The sequence below is a fragment of the Thunnus albacares genome, chromosome 5 (assembly GCF_914725855.1).
Source record: "Thunnus albacares chromosome 5, fThuAlb1.1, whole genome shotgun sequence".
In the NCBI taxonomy this organism is placed as follows: domain Eukaryota; kingdom Metazoa; phylum Chordata; class Actinopteri; order Scombriformes; family Scombridae; genus Thunnus; species Thunnus albacares.
In genome coordinates this window covers 33873317-33900585 of record NC_058110.1, presented here as the reverse complement: position 1 = coordinate 33900585, position 27269 = coordinate 33873317, and the positions used below count along the sequence as shown (strand labels likewise).

The 27269-nt window shown below is 39.2% G+C and overlaps 1 protein-coding gene across 2 annotated transcripts in view; it reads left to right on the top strand.

The window, feature by feature from the left end:
* The window catches only part of plxna3 (plexin A3), a 120224-nt gene that overhangs the window by 76848 nt on the left and 16107 nt on the right, over positions 1-27269 (top strand). The window contains exons 13-30 of one of the 2 annotated variants that reach the window (XM_044350421.1): positions 2919-3015; positions 3898-4088; positions 5178-5326; positions 5415-5535; positions 7634-7770; positions 7859-8029; positions 8122-8215; positions 9129-9248; positions 10421-10540; positions 10777-10920; positions 12374-12608; positions 17383-17525; positions 19298-19453; positions 21090-21190; positions 21381-21447; positions 21723-21869; positions 23499-23658; positions 26662-26765. In XM_044350421.1, the coding sequence (XP_044206356.1) occupies positions 2919-3015; positions 3898-4088; positions 5178-5326; positions 5415-5535; positions 7634-7770; positions 7859-8029; positions 8122-8215; positions 9129-9248; positions 10421-10540; positions 10777-10920; positions 12374-12608; positions 17383-17525; positions 19298-19453; positions 21090-21190; positions 21381-21447; positions 21723-21869; positions 23499-23658; positions 26662-26765 (2457 nt within the window). Of the gene's footprint in view, positions 1-2918; positions 3016-3897; positions 4089-5177; positions 5327-5414; positions 5536-7633; positions 7771-7858; positions 8030-8121; positions 8216-9128; positions 9249-10420; positions 10541-10776; positions 10921-12373; positions 12609-17382; positions 17526-19297; positions 19454-21089; positions 21191-21380; positions 21448-21722; positions 21870-23498; positions 23659-25597; positions 25752-26661; positions 26766-27269 lie in introns of those variants that run through there. The other variant, XM_044350422.1, reaches the window with a different exon arrangement.

Genomic DNA, 27269 nt, shown 5'->3' with positions numbered 1-27269 from the left:
GTGTGTGTGTGTGTGTGTGTGTGTGTGTGTGTGTGTGTGTGTGTGTGTGTGTGTGCGTGCAGCAGTCTGAGTTATGATGCTGCTCCGTTGGGCTCAGCTGGCTGCTTTTAATGGAAAACCAGGGCATTAGACACACACACACACACATCGCTCTCTTTCGATTGGTCCTGGTATTTCACATATTTCAGCTGTGTGGTCATCACTCCAACACACACACACACATACACACAGACACATACACACTCACACAATCACACACGCATGCACACACTCATATGCACACAATGTTATGAATAATATGGTCGCTCTAGCAGCTCTGCAGAAAAGATCATTTTAATATCAACGCTTTATTAATTGCAAACGTGTGTGTGTGTGTGTTAGAGTGTGTGTGTGTTTGAGTGTGTGCAAATGTGTGTGTGTGTGTGAGGTAAAAAGCAGTAAAATCCTGGTTGGATGGTGAAGTAGTTTTTGCTGAGGATGGAATATTGTACTGAAAGCTGCCGTGACTTAATGAAATTTGTTAATTTTGTGTGGGTGTGTGTGGGTGCGTATATTTGCAGTGTGTGTGTGTGTGTGTGTGTGTGTGTGTGCACATGCAGGGTGTGTGTGTGTGTGTGCATGTGCAGTGTGTGTGTGTGTGTCTTGTAGTGTGGTACAGTAGATTCTTACAGTAGATATTTTTGCTGAAGTGAGGTTATCAAGCTGCCACCCCTTAATGAATCTATCTGTGTGTGTGTGCGTGTGTTTGTGTGTGCGTGTGTGTGTGTGTGTTCCATGTGCTTTAAGTTAATTAAATGAGCAGTAGACCAGAGTCATTAAGACACATTGATTTTCAATCTTTCAAAAAACTCAACTTCTCTCTCTAACCGATCCTTTGCGCGTGTGCGTGTGTGTGTGCGTGTGTGTGTGTGTGCGTGTGTGTGTCAGATTATCTGGTGTCAGTCGAGTTGAGCTGACATATTTAGGACGCAGCCTCTCTCTGTCTTTTCAACAGGATTCTAGATGAGTTGTATTGTTCATTTCACAGACACACATACATCCACATTAATATTTTTTTGTTCCATTAACTCCCTGCTGTTTACCTGAGACGAGACACACAGGGACCAGCAGGTAGATCAGGTTCCCATCAGCTCTAAATCCATTATGTTGTTTCTTTGGCTGCTTTTTGTTGGTTACCATGGAGACCTGCAGCCACCATGACAACACCGCTCTGTGTGTGCATGTGTGTGTGTGTGTGTGTGTGTGTGCGTTGGTGTGCATGTGACCATTTTCCATCTCTTTTTCTTTAAAGCAGTATCTCTGCTGAGTTTATTTCCTCTATGGACAGTCTTTGTTTCTAATAGCAATAGAAATATAAGATGTACAACGCTTAGCTGTGCAAATAGTACTTGTGGTAACATTAGCTTTAGTATCATTAGTTTTAGTAACATTTCCTTAGGATAATTAGCTGTAGTAATGTTAGTTTTAGTATGATAAACTGTGATAACACTAGCTGTAGTATCATTAGCTGTAGTAGCATTAGCTTGAGTATCATTAGCTTTAGTAACAGTTCCTTAGGTTAATTAGCTGTAGTAATGTTAGCTTTAGTATGACAAACTGTGATAAAATTAGCTGTAGTAGCATTAGCTTTAGTATCATTAGCTGTAGAAGCATTAGCTTTAGTATCATTAGCTGTAGTAACATTAGCTTTTAGTATCATTAGCTGTAACATTAGCTTGAGTATCATTAGCTGTAGTAACATTACCTTAGGTTAATTAGCTTTAGTATGACAAACTGTGATAACATTAGCTGTAGTAACATTAGCTGTAGTAGCATTAGCTTTAGAATCATTAGCTGTAGTAGCATTAGCTGTAGTAATGTTAGTTTAGTATGATAAACTGTGATAACATTAGCTGTGGTAGCATTAGCTATAGTATCATTAGCAGCAAAACAGTGTTAATATTGCTAAAGGTAATATTTTACAATACTGTAAAAATATTATCTGTAGCAATAGCTTTAGCAATATTAGCTATATTAACAGCCACAGTTACATTGGCTGTTTTCACTGTTGTATTATTAGCTAAAGTAAGTTCACCTTTGGTAACAATTGTACAAATATTATCTAGCAAAAGCTGTATGAAGTGAACATTAGCTGTAATATTAGCTGTGGTATCATTAGATAATAGCAGCACTAGCTACTATAAATTGTAGAAATGTTGGGGATAGTATGACTATATAGTTGTACAAATATTAGCGTAAACTGTTAAAACCATTCAAGAATAATAACTCAGGTAATATTAGCTTAAGGGTCTACATATTGTACAAATATTAGCTGTAGTATTGGCACCAATGTTATAGTGTTAGTAAAATGAACACTAGCTGTAGTAACTGTAGTAATATTAACTATATTTATTTTGGAACACTGACTGTTAATATGTTAGCTGTACATCTAACATTAGCTAGGTGTTATAGTGTTATAGTAACATTAACTAAAGCATTTAGAGTAGGAATACCGGCTGTAGTAACATTGGCTGTAACTGCACAAATATTAGCTTCATAAATATTATATGTAACATGAATATTAGCTATAATGGTTGTAGCAATGTTTGGGTAATAGCTGCACTAACATTACCTACAGTGGTATTGGCTGTGAAGTGGAACATCAGCACAAATATAAAGACTAATTTGCTCTGATACATTATGAAAAACACTTGTGCCATGTGTTGCTGTTCTCATTAAACATATTGTCTCTGGATCTTTTAAATTTTTGCACTCCCTGATACAGTTATAGCTCCTAATGTATTGTGTGTCTCCTTCATTTCTTCTCCCTTTTCTTTAATTAAAGTTTCTTCCTATTGCCTGATTATAATTAACACAAAATTAAATTTTAAATTATGCTCTCTCTCTCTCTCTCTCTCTCTGTCTGTCTCTCTCTGTAGTATTGGTATGAAGGGGATGAGGCCGGTGATCTCCCAGTGGATTTCTCTATTGTCTGGGATGGAGATTTCTTCATCGACAAACCTATGTCTATGAAAGGTAAAACCTGTTTATCATCATCAGTCAGCACAAACCTCACATCTCTCAACATGTTCAAACTGACCTCAAGTCTGTAAGAGAGAAGATTCAGACTCAGATATACAGAAAAACTAATCATGATACAGACTGACTGACTGCTGCTTTGATTTACGAGTCAACAAAATATATTGACTGTTAAATACATAATTTCATACATACTAATACATAGTTTCAGTCAACAAACTGCAGCAAACTGAATATCTTTGAGTTTTAGACTGTTAGTCAGAAAAAACAAGACATCTGAAGACGTCACCACGGACTTTGGGAATATTCACAAATTGATTATTTGAAAAGACTATTGTCAGATTAATCCATAATAAGAATGATGGGTAGTTGCAGCCTTAATTTATTACCTCTATAATCAGTTAAATTAAAAAAGACCTCACCGCATCAGCTATAATGCCAAGTTTGGTCACAATGTTTAAAAAAAATGTCAAATTTAGTTCAGCTTGACCTTCACTTGGAAAATTTGAATATCTTTTGGTGTTTTAATAGCAATTAGCAATAGCTTTCAGGAAGGAAGTAACGAAATAATAAAATACAATGACAGGAAATGACACAGTAGAAGAAACACAGTATAAAAGGATTAAGGCAACAAACTTAAACTGTATAAACAAGAAAATACAGAGTAATGTCTTTGTTTCTGAATGAACTTTGTAGTAACTAAATATATGTTCTACGCAGTATTTAGTACCTTTTGTTCTTGTTTTCACTGCTTCATTTTGCATATAATGGAAGCTGATAATGTATTCTTGTCTCTGTTACGCTTCCTTCTGCTGCTGTGACACTTGAGATTCTCTGTGGGATCAATAAAGTCGATGGTATCTTTTGTGTGTTTGTCAGCGTTGCTGTATAAGTGTGAGGCTCAGCGCTCCAGCTGCGGTCAGTGTCTCAAAGCTCCGCCTACCTTTGAATGCGGTTGGTGCACAGAAACCAGGAAGTGCCTCCTGCGGCAGCACTGCCCCTCACCTGAACAGAACTGGATGCACCACGGACGACACAACCTGCGCTGCAGCCACCCGCGCATCACCAAGGTACAGTAAGGAATCGAACCCGCAAACCTGCACTCTCATTATTATCATCTGTGAAGTAGAATTTATGGACTGACAAGAATGGACTCATTAGGGGACGTCTGATGAGCCGAGTGGTGGGATTGTTGTGATACTGTTACCTAAATGGTTTATTGCACTACTGCTGTATGAGTGTTTGTATTTGTATGATGAGATCTTTACGTTATTGCAGTATAAAGATGCTCCTTTACAAGTAAAACTCTGCATTCAAAATTAAATTACTTAAAGGACGAGTTCACAATTTTTCTTTCCTAAACCATCAGTCAGGAGCCTAAATGAACATTAAACCTGTTTTTCTTGTTGTAATCATTCCTCCTGTTCATACTGACCATTAGAAGATCCCTTCATAATGACCTTACAATGGAAGTGATGGAGGACAAAATCCACAGTCCTCCTTCTGTGCAAAAAATGTATTTCAAAGTTTATCTGAAGCTAATATGAAGCTTCAGCGTCCAAATGAGTCAAATCAAGTAGATATCTTTCAACGTTACAGTCTTTTTAGTGCCAAAGTTCCTCTTTTTGTTACTATACTTCCACCTGCAGCTCAACAGGGAAACACTGTCCGAGGAAACACAAAGAGGGAATTTGATGCTAAAAAGACTGTAAATGTGTCAGATATCCACTTGATATGACTAACTCAGACTGATGAAGCTGAATAGAAGCTTCACACAGACTTTTAAATGACTGTGTGGACACACTGTGGATTTTATCCTCCATCACTAACATTGAAAACACATTTGAAGGATCTTTTAATATCCAGTATGAACAGGAGGAATGATTACAGCGAGGAAAACCTCTTTCACTGCTCATATGGACACCTGACTGCTGGTTTAAGACTCACTTGAGAAATTGTGAACTCGTCCTTTAAAGTATCATAAGTAAAAGTTCTTATTATGCAAAGCGTAAATGTACTTTGTACTTTCCACCACTGATGTTTTGCATCTGTGTGTGTGTGTGGACACTAAAAGCCTTCCAGAGAATCATTCATCAAAGTCAGTAATCAGGGATCAATGACTGATAAGTGATTGATCTCCTGCCTCCTCCCCCCCACAGATCGATCCTCTGACGGGACCTCGGGAGGGGGGGACGCGGGTGACGATCGAGGGGGAGAACCTGGGTCTGCAGGTGAAGGAGATCGCTCACGTTCAGGTGGCCGGAGTCCGCTGTAACCCCGTCCCGTCGCAGTACATCAGCGCCGAGAGGTGAGCGTCATAGCGTGTTAGCGTGTTAGCATGTTCCACAGAACACGTCAGAGGCGTGTGCTGACTCTCTCTCTCCGTGTGTCTCCAGGATTGTGTGTGACATGGCCGAAGCTCTCCTCCCTCATTCTCCCGGTGGACCCGTCGAGCTCTGCATCGGCGTCTGCAGCGCCGAGTATCGAACCCTCTCCACGCAGACCTACTCCTTCGTGGTGAGTGTGTGTCAGAGAATAAATCATTATCATGTGAGCGGGTTACTGTCAGATCTCTCTGCAGTAATCTGGTTCCTTCAACATCTTCAGGATGACAAACACGGTTCAGAGAAACCTGATTTCTGGGTCGTTTAAGCATTTAAGGGACTCAGACGTCAGACAGAGGAAGTGTCGCCGTGGCAGCAGAGTGGGCGGATTAAAGGAGGAATCATTACAGGCAGAGATGCGTCATCGTTTTAAATTAAAGGGGCCATATTATACCGCTTTTCCACAAGTTAACACAGTTCCCTGACGTCTTAATAAAACGTATCTGACAGTCAAAATACCACAAAGATCCACTGCAGCCTTCAGAACAGCAGGTTTGAGTGTAAATAAACTTAGATTAGATTAGATTAGATTAGATTAGATTTAGTTGTGATTTAATTGCTTTAAATGGATCAAAAGGATGCTGAAATAACTACATCAAGATGTCGACTTGTAAAAAGCCTGAATTCATCCTTTGTTGAGTCTGTCTGCAAGACGACGAGCAAACAACTGCTTGTTTTCTGAATGGAGTTCGGATCAATCAGAGCTAACTGATGCTAACGTCGTAGCTGCTCCATCCACACTCAAAATCTAAAGGCATAATGTTATTGTTAATACACATGGATATCTACATACTGATTAACTTTAAAATGATCTAAACTCACCAGCATTTAAGATGTTTATTACTGATGCGAGCAGCAGCGGAGGTGGTGGTGTGTGGAGCGTTAGCTGCGGCTAGGTTTAGAGGCAGGATTGAAGATAAATCCACTTAATCCCAAAAGTTTAAAAAATAAAGTCGCCGGGGCTGAGCAGCCGTCTGTCAGCAAGCAGCAGCTCTGTCCCCCCGGTCCAGCCCCCGTGATACGGGTGAATTGTTTGCCCTTAGCTTAGTTTATAGCCTAGCCTAGCTTTGCCCCATGTGATGTAAAAAGGGGCATCAAATCTGAACGGCTTGTTGAATCACATGAGTAAACCAGAGCAAACCGGCCCACACCAAACTGACTGGTCTTATAAATACATACACACAAGCACTGAAAAAGTGAGTTTTTCATCATATGGCCCCTTTAATACAAAATTAAATTAAAATATTTTTATTCACAGTCAGCCCCGTCGACGGAGGAAACTTCTTGATTTAACCAATAAAACCACAATATTACAGTTACTCTTAGTTAAAATATTGTTTGAAAGACTTTCATCAAGCCGCAACACAGTAAATAACATGTTGACAGCAGCGTATGACAACATGACTGCATGGAAACAAGTTAAGAGAAGCACTTCAGTCATCAACACAGAGTCTCACTCATGATGCTGCTGTTGGTTGAAAGTTTAGTTTTATTTTGTTCAGAGAAGCTCAGAAACTTTACTTATATAAAAATTATGGAAACCAACTGGAAAGCTTGTGCTGCTCACTACAATTAAAACAAAATATACGGCAGGTGACGGCGACCAGGAGAGCTGAAAATGATGTTGTTGTTCATTTTTAAACCAAAATTAGCTGGTTGCAGCTTTTCAGATGTGAAGCTTCTCTGTGCTATATGCAGTAGTTTATACACAGTAAACTGAATATTTATTGGATTTTTTCTTTCAGTCCAGGCATTTTTCACTATTTTCTGATATTTTACAGACAAAATGTTGAATCACTTGCGTGAAATAATAAGCAGAGTAATCGATAATTATAAAATAATCAGAAGTTTCACCTCTAAACTCTGAAACAGAGGGAGACAGATACATATATTAGTTGCTTTTATCGTGATTTTTAGACTTTATGGTGACAATCAAACATCTGCCTTCACAAAAGTACTTCAGTCTCACCTCGTGCTCTTCAGCAAGACACCAAACTCTGTCCAGACCCTGAACTTTGACCTCTGACCTCCCAGCGTGAACACAACCATCTCCATCCAGCTCAAACCTTCACAGGAGCAAGTCCAGTTATTGAGAGGACATTCCTCTGTGTTTTTAGAAGTAGTTTGGATTATAACCTCACCTCTTCCTCCTCCTCCTCCTCCTCCTCCTCCTCCTCCTCCTCCTCCTCCTCTTCCTCTTCCTCCTCCTCCTCCTCCTCCTCCTCCTCCAGAGCCCCAGTTTCAGTCGCGTTCGTCCAGAGAAGGGACCTGTTTCCGGGGGAACCAGACTGACGGTGACAGGTCGACACCTGGACGCCGGCAGCAGCGTCACCGTCTACATCGACAAGGACGAGTGTCTGTTTGTCAAGTGAGTTTTTTCATCTACACACGAACTCAAGATTTAATTAATATGTTGTGAAAGAATTAATAAACGTGTAACGACCTCCTCCTCGCAGACGGACCAATAGGGAAATAATCTGCATAACTCCCGCCTCCCTGTCCGGCGCCGGCCCCGCCCCCATCCGGCTGATGATTGACAGGGCCGAGGTGACGAGCTCGGAGACCAAATACATCTACACCGAGGACCCGACCATCAGCAGCATCGAACCGAACTGGACCATCCTCAAGTAAACACTCAGATCATTTCCCCACGTCCTGCTCAGAAATACAATCAATCAGAGTATTGATCTGTGACCTGTGTGTGTGTGTGTGTGTGCAGTGGCAGTACAGTGATCACGGTAACGGGAACCAACCTGCTGACCATCCAGGAGCCCAAAGTCCGAGCCAAGTACGGAGGAGTGGAGACCAACAATGTAAGAACAAAACTACACCTGTGGTTTCCAACCCGGGGCTCAGGACCCTTCAAGGAGTCGCACATGAAATCTGAGGGGTCACAAGATGATCAATCAAACCATATTAAGTCTACACGACGTTAGTTTCCCAGTCTGTAGAGCAGCCTCCATGTTTTACCTGAAAGAGGATTTAAAGGTTTTAATCTTCACAATTTCCCAAGTGAGTCTTAAACCAGCAGTCAGGTGTCCATATGAGCAGTGAAAGAGGTTTTCCTCGCTGTAATCATTCCTCCTGTTCATACTGGATATTAAAAGATCCTTCAAATGTGTTTTCAATGTTAGTGATGGAGGATAAAATCCACAGTGTGTCCACACAGTCATTTAAAAGTCTGTGTGAAGCTTCTATTCAGCTTCATCAGTCTGAGTTAGTCATATCAAGTGGATATCTGACACATTTACAGTCTTTTTAGCATCAAATTCCCTCTTTGTGTTTCCTCGGACAGTGTTTCCCTGTTGAGCTGCAGGTGGAAGTATAGTAACAAAAAGAGGAACTTTGACACTAAAAAGACTGTAACGTTGAAAGATATCTACTTGATTTGACTCATTTGGACGCTGAAGCTTCATATTAGCTTCACATAAACTTTTAAATCCATTTTTTGCACAGAAGGAGGACTGTGGATTTTGTCCTCCATCACTTCCATTGTAAGGTCATTATGAAGGGATCTTCTAATGGTCAGTATGAACAGGAGGAATGATTACAGCAAGAAAAACAGCTTTAATGTTCATTTGAGCTCCTGACTGTTGGTTTAAGACAGACTTGAAATTGTGAACGTGTCCTTTAATCCCAAACACACCACCATCACCTCACATACGATCTCTCTCTCTCTCTCTCTCTCTCTCTCTCTCTCTCCACCTCTTCCTTCTCTCTCTGCAGTTCTGCACCGTCGTCAACGACAGCACCATGACCTGTTTGGCTCCAGGTCTGATGTACAGTAAACCCAACCCACCAGAGGGGGCGCTGCGCCCCGACGAGTTCGGCTTCATCTTCGACCAGGTAAAAAAAAACACACACAGGATCTCCGTCACAGCTGGTCTCTTTACTCGTTCACATCATACACATCACAGACTTTTAGACACCATATAGTTTAATGGACTGTTGTTACAGACCTTATTTTGTCTCATTATATATAATTGAAACACTATTTTTTTGCTTTTTCTCTGTGTTTTGGTTTTGTTTTGTTTTTGGGCCTGCGGTGGGGAATGATGAAATGTGTGGAGCACATTGCTTATATCATCTACACTTTGATGAAATGGAAAGTAATAATAATAAATACACTGCAAAAAAAAGACTCCTGCTAACAGGAGCTGCTAACAGCTAATTTAATCCCTCCCACTAAGGATGCAAGGAAACCATGCAAGGAGAGAGGAAACAAGGAAACGAGCTGGATCAGCTGTCAGTCAGCTTTAAACAGCTGTAGAGACTTCTGATGGAGTTTTGCATGTGTGCTGTGTTAATACTAATAAAGGTGCACAGTTATCACTGCCAGCAGCTGTTTCCTCTCTGCAGCCTGTTTAACAAACACCTGCACATGAATAAAAACTACTGAGTCCTGCTCAGAGGCTCAGGAACCGTTTCTACTGGCAGAGTGCGTTTATATTATTTATTCATTATTTGCGTCTGTATTTATTGATATTCTGATTGTGAATTCATTATTTAATAACCAAGAATATGGTTAGAGTGTCTTTTGAACACTGGAAATTATTTATTAGGCTAAATGTTTCAGGGAAAATGGAAATTATGTAACTCACATGAAAACCCGACACTCAGGAATCTTCACATGAGTGGGAATAACGATAAATTATGTAAAATATAAAAGTGTTTGTTGCTGACAGACGGACTCTCACTTACTTCAATTTTATCTATAATATCAGTTAACGAGGGAAATAACAGATCATGAAAATAAAAATCTTTCTCATAAATGAAGAAAGTTGTTTATGGTTTATTTTGTTGATCAGTGATGTATCAGATCAGTCTGATCAGCTGCAGCATCCAATCAATAACTGATATCCAATGAGAGGTGTGTCAGCCGGTGTATCCTCACTCCTCAGAGCATAAATAAGAGCTTAGAGACGGCTTTCAAGATGGCGGACCAGAGCATTTATGGCTCCAGCGAGGAACGATCAAATAAGAGACTTGAGATGTAGCCGATGTTCTTCCTCTTCCAGGTCTCCTCCCTGCTGGTCCTGAACTCCACCCCCTTCACTCACTACCCCAACCCGACCTTTGACCCCCTGGGCAACTCAGGGATCCTGGAGGTCAAACCGGGGTCACCCATCATCCTCAAGGTGAGAAACAACCAACAGGAAGTTCAGAAGAAGAATCAATCTGATAGAGACACAGTATGAAAACCAATGTGTGTGTGTGTGTGTGTGTGTCTGTGTGTGTGTGTGTGTGTGTGTGTGTGTGTCTGTGTGTGTGTGTGTGTGTGTGTGTGTGTCTGTGTGTCTGTGTGTGTGTGTGTGTGTGTGTGTGTGTGTGTGTGTGTGTGTGCGTGTGTGTGTGTGTGTGTGTGTGTGTGCAGGGTAAGAACCTGATCCCGCCCGCCCCCGGCAACAACCGCCTGAACTACACGGTTCTGATCGGAGAGTCTCCGTGCCTGTTGACCGTGTCGGAGAACCAGCTGCTCTGTGATTCGCCAGATCTCACCGGAGAGCAGCGAGTACTGGTGAGTGACGGGATCTTAGCCCCGCCTTCATGAACGTGATTGGTTCACACACAGCAGCGTTCATTTCATCAAAGAAAATAATGTGAAAGATGGACGAATTAACTAATGACTGTTTTACTACAAATAATGATTATTTTTATTATCGATTAATCTGCAGATTATTTTCGATCAGTCTATGCATTGTTTCCCACCATTCAGGAATATGTATTCAAATGTCTTTCTTTAAAATTTGACTTACAGTTTAAAAAAAAGAACAAAGAACAAAGATATCCAGTTTACTGTTATATATGACAAAGAAAAGCAGAAAATCTTCACATTTGAGAATTTTTTTTGGCATTTTTGCTTGAAAAGTGAGTAAAGTGTGTTAAGAAAGAAAGGAGGAATGAAAGGAAAAGAAGAGAGATGAAAGTAGGAAAATAGATGGAGAGGAGAAAAGAAAAGAGAGGAGGAAGATGAGGAGAATAAAAAGAGGATAGAAGAGGGAGGAAAAGAGGGAGGATGTGAAGGAAATCAAGAGGAAGAGGAGAGATGAAAACAGGAAATGGGGAGGAGGATGAAGAGAGGACGGAGGAGACGGCGTGAGAAATGAGAGGAGTAAAGAAAGAGAAAAGAGGGGAGAAGAAAAGGTGGTGGAGAGGAAAGAAGGAGAAAAAGGAGGAGTAAGAGGAAATGGGAATTACAGAAGGAAATAAAAGAGAGGTGAAGAAGACGGGAACAGAGGAGATAAAAGAGAGGAGGAGGAATGAAAAGATGGGAGGAAAGAGGAGGGAGAATAAAACAGGAGAGAAGAGAAGATATGGAAGACAGAGAGGAGGAGGAGGAAAGAAAACGAAGGAGAGGAGGAAGAATAGAGAGAAAAGAAGAAGGAAGGAAAGTGGGAGGTCTTTATAAAGGTGAAAGTCATTAAGTGCAGCTGCAGGGAGTTATGGGTAATTGGTCTGATATCACAGATCAGAGGGTCACACACACACACACACACACACACACACACACACACACACACACACACACACACACCGTGGTGTTCAAAGTGAATCAGTATCAATGAACAAACTATTTATACATTATTTAAGCTATTGATTATTATCTCTCTCATCATTTATCATTTATTCATCAGTGTTCGTACGAGCTGTAATCTGTTTTCTGATCGATATTCAGAACCCGTAAAGAGGAAACGTTTTAATAAAATATTAATATAACGCACAACAAAGATAATGAATACACACTTAATATGAGGCTACTGTATGTCTGCATATAGCTCTGTGTATGTGTGTGTGTGTGTGTGTGTGTGTGTGTGTGTGTGTGTGTGTGTGTGTGTGTGTGTGTGTGTGTTATATTTATTGTCTTCTAGAGAAGAGTGCAGCAAAATGAGCAAAACAACATAAACTTTAATAAAGTTTATGTGCAGCCCTGACGTCCGTTTAACTTAAACTTTCTGTCTCTGCTTCTGTAGATCCTGGTCGGCGGTCTGGAGTACTCCCCGGGTACGCTCCATATCTACTCCGACAGCGCCCTGACGCTGCCCGCCATCATCGGTATCGGTGCGGGCGGCGGCGTGCTGCTCATCGCCATCATCGCTGTGCTGATCGCCTACAAGAGGAAGACACGCGACGCCGACCGGACGCTGAAACGCCTCCAGCTGCAGATGGACAACCTGGAGAGCCGGGTGGCGCTAGAGTGCAAAGAGGGTACGTTTTGTTTTTACTACAGATCTGAAAAATGTTACAATTCCCCTTAAAAAACCAAAGTTTTTAAAGACGTTTGAATGCTGTCTGTCAGAACAACAGCCTCTTTTCAACACTGGTATCTGTTATGTTTATAAAGTTGGACTTTTTTGAGCATTTCAAGTTAAAATCATCTCAGAGCTGCATTAATCAGTCTCACTTTTAGAGTTAAACCTCATCAGACCTGTATTTGGCTTTAAAGACTAGACTCAAATTTATGTTGTGTGGTTTCAAGCTGCCAAGGTCACAGTTAATCTGATAAAATATTTCAGTTATTTATTCCATTTATTTCTCAGGGACAGTGCATATTAATAAACATTACTGTAAATATGCCAGAATTACCCAAAAGGCTGGTTTTCATCTGTAGTATGTTAATGAAGTTGACAAAATATTAGGAATACATTTAATATAATGCACCACGGTACACTACCACCACCCACTACGACCTCAATAATAAACATAAAGTAGAATTATCACCTTTCTGGTAATGTCAACAAAAACTGAAAATGTATAATTTAATAAATGTAGAATTTATGGCAGAGCTGTTGTGTTGGATTTGCTAATGAAGTGGCTGGTGACTGTATATTACAGTGTCATCAGCGTACATTTGAGTCTCATGGCATACGGATGGCAAGTCATTATAAGCTAAATGGTAGTAGTGGGCCCAATATGGATCCCTGTGGGACTCCAGTGGGGAAACTGAGAGCAGTAGACTGATGGTTCTGACAATATGAGATCGGCCAGAAAGGATGGACTCTATCCACCGAAGAGCATCTGGAGAGAAATTGAAGGTAGATAACTTTAGAGAAGAGGACAGCATGATTCCCAGTGTCAAAGGCTTTCCTCAGATCTAAATGCACAGCCGCAACAACACCAACCTTATCCAATAATGATTTAACCTTCTCTATAAAGAAGCAATTAGCCTTCTCTGTAGAGTGTTTGCCTCTAAATCTGAACCGCAGTGAGTTCAGGGAAAAGGTGCTGTTGTTCAGGTGGAAAGTCAATCGCTCTGCAACCCATCTCTCTGCTATCTCCCGTACTGCTGGTAGGATATTGATAGGCCTGTAGTTGCAGATGGTGAGAGGGTTGCCAGATTTAAAAATTGGTGTTACAGTAGCCCTCTTCCAAGCACTCAGGAGGCCCCCCTGGGAGAGGGACTGGTTTAATATCTTTGTGAGGGGAGAGACTAATGATGTGCTTAGATCTTTAAGCATGGCAGTATCCATCACATACACATCCTTTGCTTTTGATGTTTTAAGAGCATTGATTATTCTTAGCACATCTGCCTCAAGAATATCTCTTATGTGAATGGGTGGTTCTGCAACATCCAGTGAAGGGGAGAGTGGCTGCAAAGCTGCAGTCTCTGATGGAGTAATATTCATTTAACTCACAGAAACTCTGTACACCGAATGATTAAAATAATGAGCCTCAACAATTTCAGCTGCATCCCTTGAAAGGTTTCCATTGATTTCAAGATCCATTTGCCTTCGTTCTTTGTGATGATGTCCTGTCAGTTTCTTTCTTTAATCTGCTCCCAGATTAATTTAGCAAACAAGTGCAATTTAGCAACCCTGGATTAACTGATTAGTCAAATCCATCTGTAACCTGTTTGAGGCTTTTTCTAGTCGGGTTATTCTCTCAACTGATGTTAAAATCTCCCATAAGAATAAACTCTGTCTTAAAATTTAAGTTATATTAAATTTCTCATAAAACTCATTATTAGATGATGGTGGGCAATACAACACAGTGAGCATAAAGGACATTTCTGATGATAGTGTTACAATTGGACCAATACAGTCCAAGTCGTTGTCATTGGGTCATTTGATTTCATTACATTGAATAGACTCTTTCATGTAAATCAGGACTCCTGTTATCCTCCTGTTTATCTCTTCTGAAGAACTTGTAACTTGGTATAATTGATGCAGCTGATGGAGAGTTTTTGTGAAACCAAGTTTCAGTCAAACATAGAAAATCCATATTTGAGTTTCTGAGAAGATGATGAACTTGATTGATTTTTGAATTGATACTACGAACGTTCAAATGTCCGTCTAGGAGTCCGCTTGGGTTCAGCTTGAGAACGCAACACATTACATTAGAATGAATTGCTGGATTTATCTTCTCCGTTGTGGAGAGTTTCCTGATCGGATTGGACTTTATACACGTGCGTGGATTCCTGCGGTGATGATTTGACGGACACTTGGATATTTTAGGATCTATTTCTTGGATATTTACCGGCATTTGATGCCTTCGGACGATTGCTAGAGTTCGCTGGGTCCCTTGTAGAAGTGTTCGCCAGCAGCGCCTCATATTACACACCAACCTCGAACAACAGCAGCTCTGCGAGTCCGCCTGCGAGCTCTCACCGATCCTCCCGGGGTCTGACCGCTGGCTCTCCGCCATTGGCTGGTCTCACGTCTCTCCACAGCATGCGGACAACTGAATTTTTATTCATTTCCCTTGTGAACAGCTGAGCTCTTTCATATAATTGCTTAGAAGATTGATACAATTAATTGGCAACTACTTTAATAAACAATCATTTTTAATCATTTTTGAAGCAAAAATGCCGACAATCTGCTGGTTTCAGCTTCTCAAATGTGACAATTGAATGCTTTTCTTTGTCATACAGTATACGATAGTGAATTGATCATCTGAGCGTTTTGGGCTGATCAGACAAAATAAGACATTTAAAGATGTCACCTTTGACTATAACAGGCGTTTTTCACTATTTTCTGACATTTTATGGACTATTAATGAATCGATTGATAAAGGAAATAATCATCAGATTACTCGATAATTAAAATAATCATGAGTTTTAGCCTTAGTTTAAATCTTTAGTTTAACATGTAGATAAACTTGTGCATCATTAGAAAAAAGAAAATTTTGGTTTTAATGGTTTTAATTTCGCTAAATGAGAGCATGAACATTGAAAGCAACAGTTGTCCTACACATGAGCCCTGAGGAACTCCTGAAACAACAGTTTAGTTAATAAATGAACTGGTTCACTTGACAGAAATCATTTAATTATTTCAAGCAGTTATTTATAAGAAACTACTAGTATAAATACAAACCTTTGCTGGTTATAGTGAAATATTTCTAAGATTAGGAAGATTTCTTGGTTTTGTGTCATTGCAAAAAAAAAAAAAAAGGCTGCTGATTTTAACAAAATTGTGATTAATCAATAGGTGAAATACTCAAACATTCCAACATATTTATACAAGTCTTATTACAGACAGATACTTTCTATAAAGACAGGCTCCTTTACAGAAGAACACCCATTTAATTATAATTTATACTTTTATTGTAGTGAATTAAAGTGCAAATGTAATAAAGTTGGAACAAAGTTTGCATTTTAATTAAAAAAAACCCAAACGAGTGAGTTTGTACTAATTAAAGAATTCACTCATGATACTTGAATTGATTTAATGACTTTGATGCTTTGATATTTAACATTTTAATAGTCCATTGAGTCATGTTTATGATAAAGTTATATTGATCACAAAGTTAAAGAGAGACATATCCAGATTTTTATGCATTTGTTTTACTTATTTGTTTGTTTGCACACAAATGTTTTAGAAAGGTTTTAGCGATATATATGTACATAAAGTCATTCAGATATCTAAACACGCTGTCGGTCTTCTAAGTTTCCCTGGGACACGTGTTAAGACTCGGTGAGATGGTGCGTTCCAGTCGGCGGCACCAAAGCTTTGTAATAGTCTCCCAGTAAGTCTGAGGTCTCTGGACTCTGTGGACTCTTTGAAAAAGCAGTTAAAACCCATCTGTTCACAGCCATTTAGGTAGCATGTGGGATTTAATGTTTAAACTTTTGTTTTATGTCTGTTTTTCCCCCTCGTGTGTTTTATCTGTTGTTTATCTTCGTTTTATTTATTTGACTGTGAAGCACTTTATGACTGGTGGCTGTGAAACGTGCAATATAAATAAACTTTACTTACTTTACCTTTACCTGCACATTCTCAGCTATACATTAAAAGCAAAGAAGCAGTTGTGCAGGAGAGACAAACAGAAATACATTAAAATATATAACATGGGATGGAAAGGCTACAACAAAATGAAGGAAAAAGAAGCAATAAAAACCAATGAAATACAATAAAATAGATAAATGAAACATATATCACATATCAAGTAGGTTTTAAAAAACACTGCAACTCATAGTTGAGGGAGGAGTTTTGGATTCACTGAGATTTAAAAGGTTAAAAACTCATTTTCATTGAATTCCAGTCAAAACAAAGTCATTGGTATCTTTAAAACTAGATTATAAGATGTCTCAACCAGACTTTATAAAAATATGGACGTAGTTACCGTGACGTCACTCGTTGGTTTCTGAAGAGCGGTTTTGAAGCTCAAAGCGAGCCGCTCCGGCCGTCGCCATCTTGGCAGTGTGTGACGCTGCCTAACTCCCAGCCAATCAAAAATGGGCAAAGAGGCGAAACAAGCCACCTAGTGGCTGGCGGACCTGTCACTCAAAGCAGCCATGTCCTTCATTATGCAGAACTTTATGGCTTAATAAAACTTAAACGGGTGAGTTATAAAAAAATTCACCAAGTTGGGCATTTTAACTTGGAGGTCTATGGGGATTGACTCGCTTCTGGAGCCTCAAGTGGTCGTTCAAGGAACTGCAGTTTTTGGCACTTCCTGTTGGCTTCAGTTTACAGCCCCGGAGGTTGCCGCTTGCTTTTAACATAAAGTCATCTTAACTTGTCTCTCGTCTTCCTCCGTGCAGCGTTCGCAGAGCTGCAGACAGACATCCAGGAACTGACCAACGACATGGACGGAGTGAAGATTCCCTTCCTGGAGTATCGAACGTACACCATGAGAGTCATGTTCCCTGGAATAGAGGAACACCCCGTCCTCAAAGAGCTGGATGTACGTTACGACACAACACACAGAAACATAACATTACATTTATATCTATATAGAGCTGATACTGAGAATTAACAGCTACAGAAGCACTTTAAACTCTGTGACTTGCTGTGCAGTGAAACAGAACAAACCTTCCACAGTATCTCTGTGCAGCTTTAATTAAACAAACCCAGCAGGAAGCTCTGAACCGCTGAGTCTCCGCTCGCTGCATCCGGATTGAAAATTTGATAATTACATAGTTAAAGAGAGACATATCCAGGTTTTTTTTAATTCATTTTTGTTATTTATTTTTTTGTTTTTTGTGCACACACACGTTTTATAAAGGTTTTATTATATATACACACACACACAAAGACATTCAGATATCTAAACACACAATTTTGGACATGTGTTAAGACTCGGTGAGTCACCGAAGTTTCGGAAAAGTCTCCCAATAAGTTTCAGGTTTCTGGACTCTTTTAAAAAGCAGTTAAAACTCATCTGTTCACAGGCATTTAGACAGCCTGGTGTGTTTTATCTGATGTTTATCTTTGTTTTATTTATTTGACTATGAAGCACTTTGTAACTTTGTTTCTGAAAGGTGCTTTATAAATAAAGTTATTGCTATTACTTCCTTACTTCACCCACACAAATAGAAATACATTAAAACAATATGATGAGGGATGGAAAGACTACTACAAAATAAAGGAAGAAGAAGCAATAAAAAAAACAATGAAATACAGTTAAAATAGAAATATGAAACACATATTAAACATATATCACATACAGTTGTGCTCATAAGTCTACATACCCTGGCAGAATCTGTAAGATGTGAATCATTCATAGTGTCCATAGTTGTGACCATAAAACTAAAAATTTTGTTCTCATCACTCCAAATAACTTTTATCCAGAAGTTTGGAGGTTTGTCTCGGTGATGTTTGGCAGATTATAAGATGGCTGTTTTGTGGCGTTGGCACAGTAGCGGCTTTTTTCTGGCAACTTGACCGCGCATTCCCATTTTTTTTTCAAGTTCCTCCTTATTGTGCATCTTGAAACAACCACACATGCAACTTTCAGCTGAAAGTTGCAATCTGAACATTTTTTCTGGCACTTGTGGCTGAAATCTTTGTTGTTCTACCTGACTGTGACTTGATATCAACAGAACCTTTTAATTTTCCACTTCTTTATCAGAGCTTGAACACTACTGATTGGCATTTTCAAATCTTTGGATATCTTTTTATATCCTTTTACTGGTTTATAAAGTTTAACACCCACTGTTCTTTTGCTTTCCTCATGGCTCAGTATCCAGTACAGTCAGAGCAGCTCTGGATGAAATGTGCAGAAACTCATTGACTGTTTATAAACAGACACTAATTACAATCAAACCAGTCACAGGTGTGGAAACTTACCCTTCATAGCCATTTAGACCTGCATGTGTCAACTTGTGTGTTTATTATCAGGTCAAACATTCGAGGTTATGTAAACTTTTGATCAGTTATCATTATGATTTAAAAACACAATTATGTGAAAATAAATGGCTTCACCCGACCGCTATCCCTAAATAAAACAAAACCTTTCAGCATCAGCAGTCATATTTTCCAAAAAATGGCCGATATTTCACAAATTCTAGCAGCGTATGTAAACTTATGAGCACAACTGTACACACACAGACTCTGTATAAACCGAATCTAAATATAAGATCTGTGTGTGTGTGTGTGTGTGTGTGTGTGTGTGTGTGTGTGTGTGTGTGTGTGTGTGTGTGTGTGTGTGTGTGTGTGTGTGTGTGTGTGTTTCAGTCTCCTGCTAACGTAGAGAAAGCTCTGCGTCTGTTCAGTCAGCTGCTGAACAACAAAATGTTCCTGCTGACCTTCATCCACACGCTGGAGGCTCAGAGGTCGTTTTCCATGAGAGACCGAGGGAACGTCGCCTCGCTGCTGATGGCCGCTCTGCAGGTAACCTGTCTGTCTGTCTGTCTGTCTGTCTGTCTGCACACCTGGCCGACGGCTGCAGCTGTTTAATACCTGCAGCTGGTTGATGGTTAAAGACTCGGTTATAACTGTTCTGATAGCTTCTTAATCATTGTTAACAAGCTGTTTATAGATAAGTATAGCTATTCATAATTTCTTATATGTTTGTAGCATTAATATGTATTGATAACTAACAATAGATGTTCTGTAGGTGTTAATAACTGTTAATAACTGATTAATAGATTGATTATAGGTGTTAATAACTTTTAATAACTGTTAATAACTGATTGATAGATTGATTATAGGTGTTAATAACTGTTAATAACTGATTAATAGATTGATTATAGGTGTTAATAACAGTTAATAACTGATTGATAGATTGATTATAGGTGTTAATAACAGTTAATAACTGATTGATAGATTGATTATAGGTGTTAATAACAGTTAATAACTGATTGATAGATGATTATAGGTGTTAATAACAGTTAATAACTGATTGATAGATTGATTATAGGTGTTAATAACAGTTAATAACTGATTGATAGATTGATTATAGGTGTTAATAACAGTTAATAACTGATTGATAGATGATTATAGGTGTTAATAACAGTTAATAACTGATTGATAGATTGATTATAGGTGTTAATAACAGTTAATAACTGATTGATAGATTGATTATAGGTGTTAATAACAGTTAATAACTGATTGATAGATTGATTATAGGTGTTAATAACAGTTAATAACTGATTGATAGATTGATTATAGGTGTTAATAACAGTTAATAACTGATTGATAGATTGATTATAGGTGTGTATAGTTGTGTTTTATGTGTTAATAACTGGTGAATAGTTGTGTTTTATGTGTTAATAACTGGTGAACAGTTGTGTTTTATGTGTTAATAACTGGTGAACAGTTGTGTTTTATGTGTTAATAACTGGTGAACAGTTGTGTTTTATGTGTTAATAACTGGTGAACAGTTGTGTTTTATGTGTTAATAACTGGTGAATAGTTGTGTTTTATGTGTTAATAACTGGTGAACAGTTGTGTTTTATGTGTTAATAACTGGTGAATAGTTGTGTTTTATGTGTTAATAACTGGTGAACAGTTGTGTTTTATGTGTTAATAACTGGTGAACAGTTGTGTTTTATGTGTTAATAACTGGTGAACAGTTGTGTTTTATGTGTTAATAACTGGTGAACAGTTGTGTTTTATGTGTTAATAACTGGTGAATAGTTGTGTTTTAGGTGTTAATAACTGGTGAACAGTTGTGTTTTATGTGTTAATAACTGGTGAACAGTTGTGTTTTATGTGTTAATAACTGGTGAATAGTTGTGTTTTATGTGTTAATAACTGGTGAATAGTTGTGTTTTATGTGTTAATAACTGGTGAACAGTTGTGTTTTATGTGTTAATAACTGGTGAACAGTTGTGTTTTATGTGTTAATAACTGGTGAATAGTTGTGTTTTATGTGTTAATAACTGGTGAATAGTTGTGTTTTAGGTGTTAATAACTGGTGAATAGTTGTGTTTTATGTGTTAATAACTGGTGAATAGTTGTGTTTTATGTGTTAATAACTGGTGAATAAGGATCAGTAGTTACAGAGGTGTTATTGATCCTACAGGGTCGTATGGAATATGCTACTGTGGTGCTCAAACAGCTGCTGGCTGATCTGATCGAGAAGAACCTGGAGAACAGGAACCATCCCAAACTGCTGCTGAGGAGGTCAGTGACCTTTCACCTTTCACCTCTCACCTGTCACCTGTGTTCAGGATGTTTAAATGAAAACTCAAAATGATCAGATTAATATTCAAACAAATCACATCTTGTTTTACTAAATATTTAATTGATCGAGAGCCCCACCAGAACAAACACCTGACCTTTGACCTCCGTGTGTGTGTGTGTGTGTGTTTAGGACGGAGTCTGTAGCTGAGAAGATGCTGACGAACTGGTTCACCTTCCTGCTGCATCGTTTCCTCAAGGTAATCTATCCCTCCTCCTCTCCCTCCTTCATCTCCTCACCCTCCCTCCCTCCTCCTCCTCCTCTCCCTAATTGACCTCGTTAAGCTCTCCGTCTTCAGTCTGACCGTGACCAATCAGATCAGGGCTGCAGTTAATTTATTCATAGGGAAATGAAGGGGATAGGCTAAATCCTGCTGATGAGTTTTCAGGATTAAACGGTGGTAATGAAGGTTTCAGATCTGACATGGAGGACTCTCTCTCTCTCTCTCTCTCTCTCTCTCTCTCTGCTGGTCAGGAGTGTGCAGGCGAGCCGCTCTTCATGCTGTATTGTGCCATAAAGCAGCAGATGGAGAAAGGGCCGATCGACGCCATCACCGGCGAGGCTCGCTACTCTCTGAGTGAAGACAAACTCATCAGACAGCAGATCGACTACAAACAGCTGGTAACACACACACACACGCACACACACACACACACACACACACACACACACAGGTCCTCAGACTGTAACGGGAAAACAAAAGTGTGAAATTGGTTGTGATGGCGGCTTTGTGAAAAAACTAACACGATTGTAGCTTCTGTCCGACCTCGACAGTCGTGATGTGAAAGTGCTTCTGTTAAACCAGCAGGAAACGTTTTCTTTCAATCATCACACAGAAGAAATGAATCATTTAAAAAGGACATATTCATATAATTTATATCCTGTTCTGATGTTAAACATGGTCAAAGTTCCAAAACTTGAGGTGAACTTATGTAAAACTGCTGCCTGTAAGACAAAGCTCAGGGTTCAGTAGCTCTGACACATTTGTTTTTTTCCCGATGTGACGACGTTCACGTTGTCCACTCTCATATTTCAGAAGTGAAATCCTGCTACTATAGTTTGTTTACGCAACTTCCTGAAGCTGACCAATCAGAACAGAGTGGGCTCATCAGGAGGCGGGGCCTTAAAGAGACAGGAGCTAAAACGGCCTGTTTCAGACAGAGGCTGAACTGAGGGGCTGCATAAAGGACCAGTAGAAGATAAATAAGGAGTTTTTTAACTAGAAATCATGTAAAGATATTCCAGTAGAGCCTCAGAATATAAACATAGAGCTGGAAATGTGCAGAATATGTGTCCTTTAACAAAAATCTGAAAGATAGAGTTTCAGCCAGGAAACGTAACGCTAGCACAAAGCTAGCAGAGATCAGCAGGGTGGCGGTCGCCATCGGCTTTAGCTAACATTAGCTAACGCTTTCACTGACAGCTGTGGTTCCTCCTGACGTCATTTTTCACATCTATAAAATGCGGCGCGTTACGTTCTGGGATTGTTAGCAGAAACTAGTTTAAATGTCATGGAAACTTCATTTTCTGTTTCATTGTCTGGTTTATTTTTTTATGCTCCATATAGTCACTTAAACACAGACAGGACAGTAAACATAGCGCACAGATTTTACTTCAAATTAAGGATTAGTTGATTCATTGATATTGAATATCTGCTGGTTGCAGCTTGTTTGCGTCATTCATGATAGTAAACTGAACATCTTCAGACAAAACAAGGTATTTGAAGACGTCACAGTGATCTCTAAAAAGATTATAAGACATTTTTCACTATTATCTGACATTTTATTGACAAAACGATCGAGACTGAAAAAAAATAATCATTAGTTGCAGCCCTGTTCTTGAAGAACTTGCAGTGCTTGTTGTGTTGAATGGTCTCCATGGCAACAAGCATCACAGGCTTCTTCAGCAACATAAGAGACATATGTTTGATATCTGCGGTTTGAGCTGATGGAGCAGAGAGAAGATTATTAATATTACTGATTATTATTGGTTATTGATGAAGCAGTCTGACCACAGCTTTATAAAGTGTTAATGTTTTTGTTTGCATATTTGTGAGTGTGCAGATTTCTTTTTGTTTCTTTGAGGATTGTGTGTGTGTATGTGTGTGTGTGTGTGCGCGCATGTTTGCGGTGGTTAAAAATATCCAATTTAACAGCCGGTCGATAATGGTGTTTTCCTCTCTGTGATGACAAACTTAATAAGGTTTTGTGCAGACAGATGATTCTCTCCCTCTCTCTCTCTCTCTCTCAGACGCTGATGTGCATCCCTCCGGAGGGCGAGGCGGGGACGGAGGTGCCGGTGAAGGTGTTGAACTGTGACACGGTGACTCAGGTCAAAGACAAACTGCTGGACGCCGTTTACAAAGGGATCCCGTTCTCCCAGAGACCTCAGGCCGACGACATGGACCTCGGTAACTGATTCAACACAATTAACTTAACTTAATGTCAACAAATCTCATGTACAGACTCAAACCAACAATGTGTTTCCTTCTTCTCTACTCTGGATGTGTCTGTCAGCTCACAAATATAGAGTTTCATTTATAAACTAGAACTGCAAGCAAGTCCAGAGTCCAGACACCCGACACATCTCAGAACCAAACTGCTGTATTACTGCTAGTGTGAATAAAAATTTGTTTATTTATTTGCATAATATCAAAAAAAAAGATAAAATATATAAAATTATAACAGGTTAAAACACAAGGAAATATTCATACATTTACAAGAGATGTGTCAACATTCATATGATCAGAATCTACAATATAGTTCAAAATAGAAAGAAAATAGAAAGAAGCTAAAAGTTAATAATAATAAACTTTATTTATAGAGCAGCTTTCATGACATGAAATGCAGCTCAAAGTGCTTTACAAAAGAAATATAAAAACGTATATACACATATGCACATACACATAGATACATACACACACATATACACACATATATACACACACATACATACATGCATGTATACATGCATTCACATACATACACATTAAAACAGGATAAATATCAGTTAAGACACAGTAAAAGATACATATATATATATATATATGATCATCTGTGCAAACCAGAATCTACAATATTGTTCAAATAGAAAGGAGCTAAAAGTTAATGATGAGGAATTTCTTGACATTTAAAAAAAAAAAGATAAAATTACTGTGAACTCAGTTCCAGATTCTCGGACCTCTATTAGACTTTATAAATTAGGAATTTGAATTTCTTTAAAATGCAGCTGAAGCTGATGATTGTTGCTGGTTTCATAGTTGTGACTGATGTTAAATACACTGAAATAATCATTAAAGACAGAAGCCTGAGTTGAAATAACGATAAATAAACTCAACAACCTGCAGTTGATCAATATGGAAAACTTGGACATTAGTTCATATTTTATTTTGTCAGTAGATTAGATCTCTGAGCTCAATGTTTCCTACTGAAGATCTTTAAAAACACTTCACAAACATATATTTCATGTTTTACAAAGACTCAGTAGTTTCTGTAGTTTCTAACAAACAAATAAAAGGAAACAGTAGATTTGTTGGGGACTATTTTCAGCGGTGGATGAAGCCACATTTGGTGCTGTAGTGAGTATTTGTGGCGGCAGGACGATATATGTGTGTGTGTGTGTGTGTGTGTGTGTGTGTGTGTGTGATTGAGTCAAAATAAACTACAGTGTGTGTGTTGATGGTGATGATGAAGGAACGTGTCACCCGGTGCATCACTGTGACTCACTGACGTGTTTTTAATAGTTTCTGGACAACAATGGAGCTCTATGACACAGAGAGGAACAGGATGTATCACTTGTTAGGAGACCAGTTCATTGTTGGTTTGTTGACTAAAAGAAAACACAGAATGCCACCAGACTCACCGTTTAATAATTATAAACTGAATATGAATAGAAAACGTCTGGTGAGGCAGGATGAAGACCGTCATCACCACAGTCATCAACTGCTGAACATTATGTGCTCATTAGCAAATAAACACACCGACTGCTGCCGCCGCCAGTTTTAGCGTTTACTCTGAATTCACACCAGACACGAGACGTCAGCGGAGTAGCGTTGAGTACATCCACACTAAACCAGGTATATTTGTACAGGCATCTATTTCTCTCAGTTTCTCCCCCAAAAAACTGCTTTTTTTTTAAAACAGTCTCCACAGTAAATCAGTGTGTGCAGGGATCAGCTGTCCACAGAGGGACCGCGTGGCCGTAAAGTTAAGAGGAACTTTGTGATCGATCGTTTTAACTGTCGATTCAGCCGATCACACAGCTGTCATTGACCTGTATTTATGTTGGCAGACCATATCTCCATCATAAAATAGTGATTTTGGCAGTCTGGCTATCTCATTCCTCAACAGATGCTGGCGGCGATGCAGTTTTGTCAACTGAAAAGATGATGAAGAAGAAGAGATTATCCTGTTGTTCAGGTGTTTCTCTGTGAGCGAAGGTCTCTATGTGGACAGAAGTCAACATCAAAACTATTGTGAAACGTGAAATGATGCTTAAATAAACTTTTAAATACATTTCTGCACAGAAGGAGGACTGTGGATTTTGTCCATTGTAAGTGTATTATAAAGGCAAGTTTATTCGTACAGCACATTTCAACAACAAGGCAGTTCAAAGTGCTTTACATAGAACATAAAAGGCATAAAACAGAATATAAAAGCAACACAAGTAAAAAGACATATAAAAACAATTAAAAAGTTTTAAATTTGGAAATAAAAAAAAAGCTAAATAGGGAATAAAACAGATAAAACAAGAGAATAACAGTAACAGTGTAAGATATTAACCCTCAATGTGGTTTAATGAAAGGCAAACAGGAAAGTCTTCAGCTGCGATTTAAAAGAACTGAGAGTCGCAGCTGACCTGCAGTTTTCTGGGAGTTTGTTCCAGATATGTGGAGCATAAAAACTGAACGCTGCTTCTCCATGTTTAGTTTTGACTCTGGGGACAGAAAGCAGACCTGATCCAGACCTCCTGAGAGGTCTGGATGGTTCATAACGTAGCAGCAGATCAGAGATGTATTCTGGCCCTAAAACCATTCAGTGCTTTATGAACCAGCAGCAATATCTTAAAGTCAGTTCTTTGACTGACAGGAAGTCAGTGTAAAGACCTGAGAACTGGAGTGATATGATCCACTTTCTTGGTGGAGGGATCTTCTAACGGTCAGTATGAACAAGAGGAATGATTACAGCAAGAAAAACAGCTTTAATGTTCATTTGGACTCCTGACTGTTGTTTAAAGACACACATGAAAAACTGTGAACTCGTCCTTTAAGAGTGTAAAAATCCTTCGACTCAGGATGGAAGTGAATTTATCGTCGCTGCTCCTCCATCTTGAGCTCCTCGGTGAAAACCAGCGGAGAGACAAACGTTGTGTGATCGGACTTTAACTGTGTGTTTGTGTGTGTTTGTGATGTCAGAGTGGCGTCAGGGTCGACTGACCAGGATCATCCTGCAGGACGAAGACGTGACCACCAAGATAGAGAGCGACTGGAAGAGACTGAACACGCTGGCGCACTACCAGGTACACACACACACACACACACACACACACACGTATTTGACATTAAATTTAACCCTTTCATGCACGAATTGGCTGTGGCTCAGGAGGTAGAGCGGGTCGTCCACTAATCAGAAGATCGGCGGTTCGATTCCCGGCTCCTCCAGTCCGCATGTCGATGTGTCCTGTGCCATCAGTGTGTGAATGTGTGTGAATGACCAGATCTCCTCTGATGGGCAGGTTGGGACCCCTGTACCCATTCAGCGTATGAATGTGTGTGAATCGTAGTGTAAAAGCACTTTGAGTGATCGGATGACTAGAAAGGCGCTACACAAGTACAATCCATTTACAGTCCACGAATTATGAAATCACAGAGTTTATTGTTTATTTTTTTACTCTTAAACAAGTGAAAAATCTTTCCAATAACCTTTTTATAAAAATATATTGTATTTAGAAATGTGTCCCCTGTAGTGGACATCATGCATCAACGGAGTAAAAATCAATATTAGGGAAAAAAACATGTTTTTA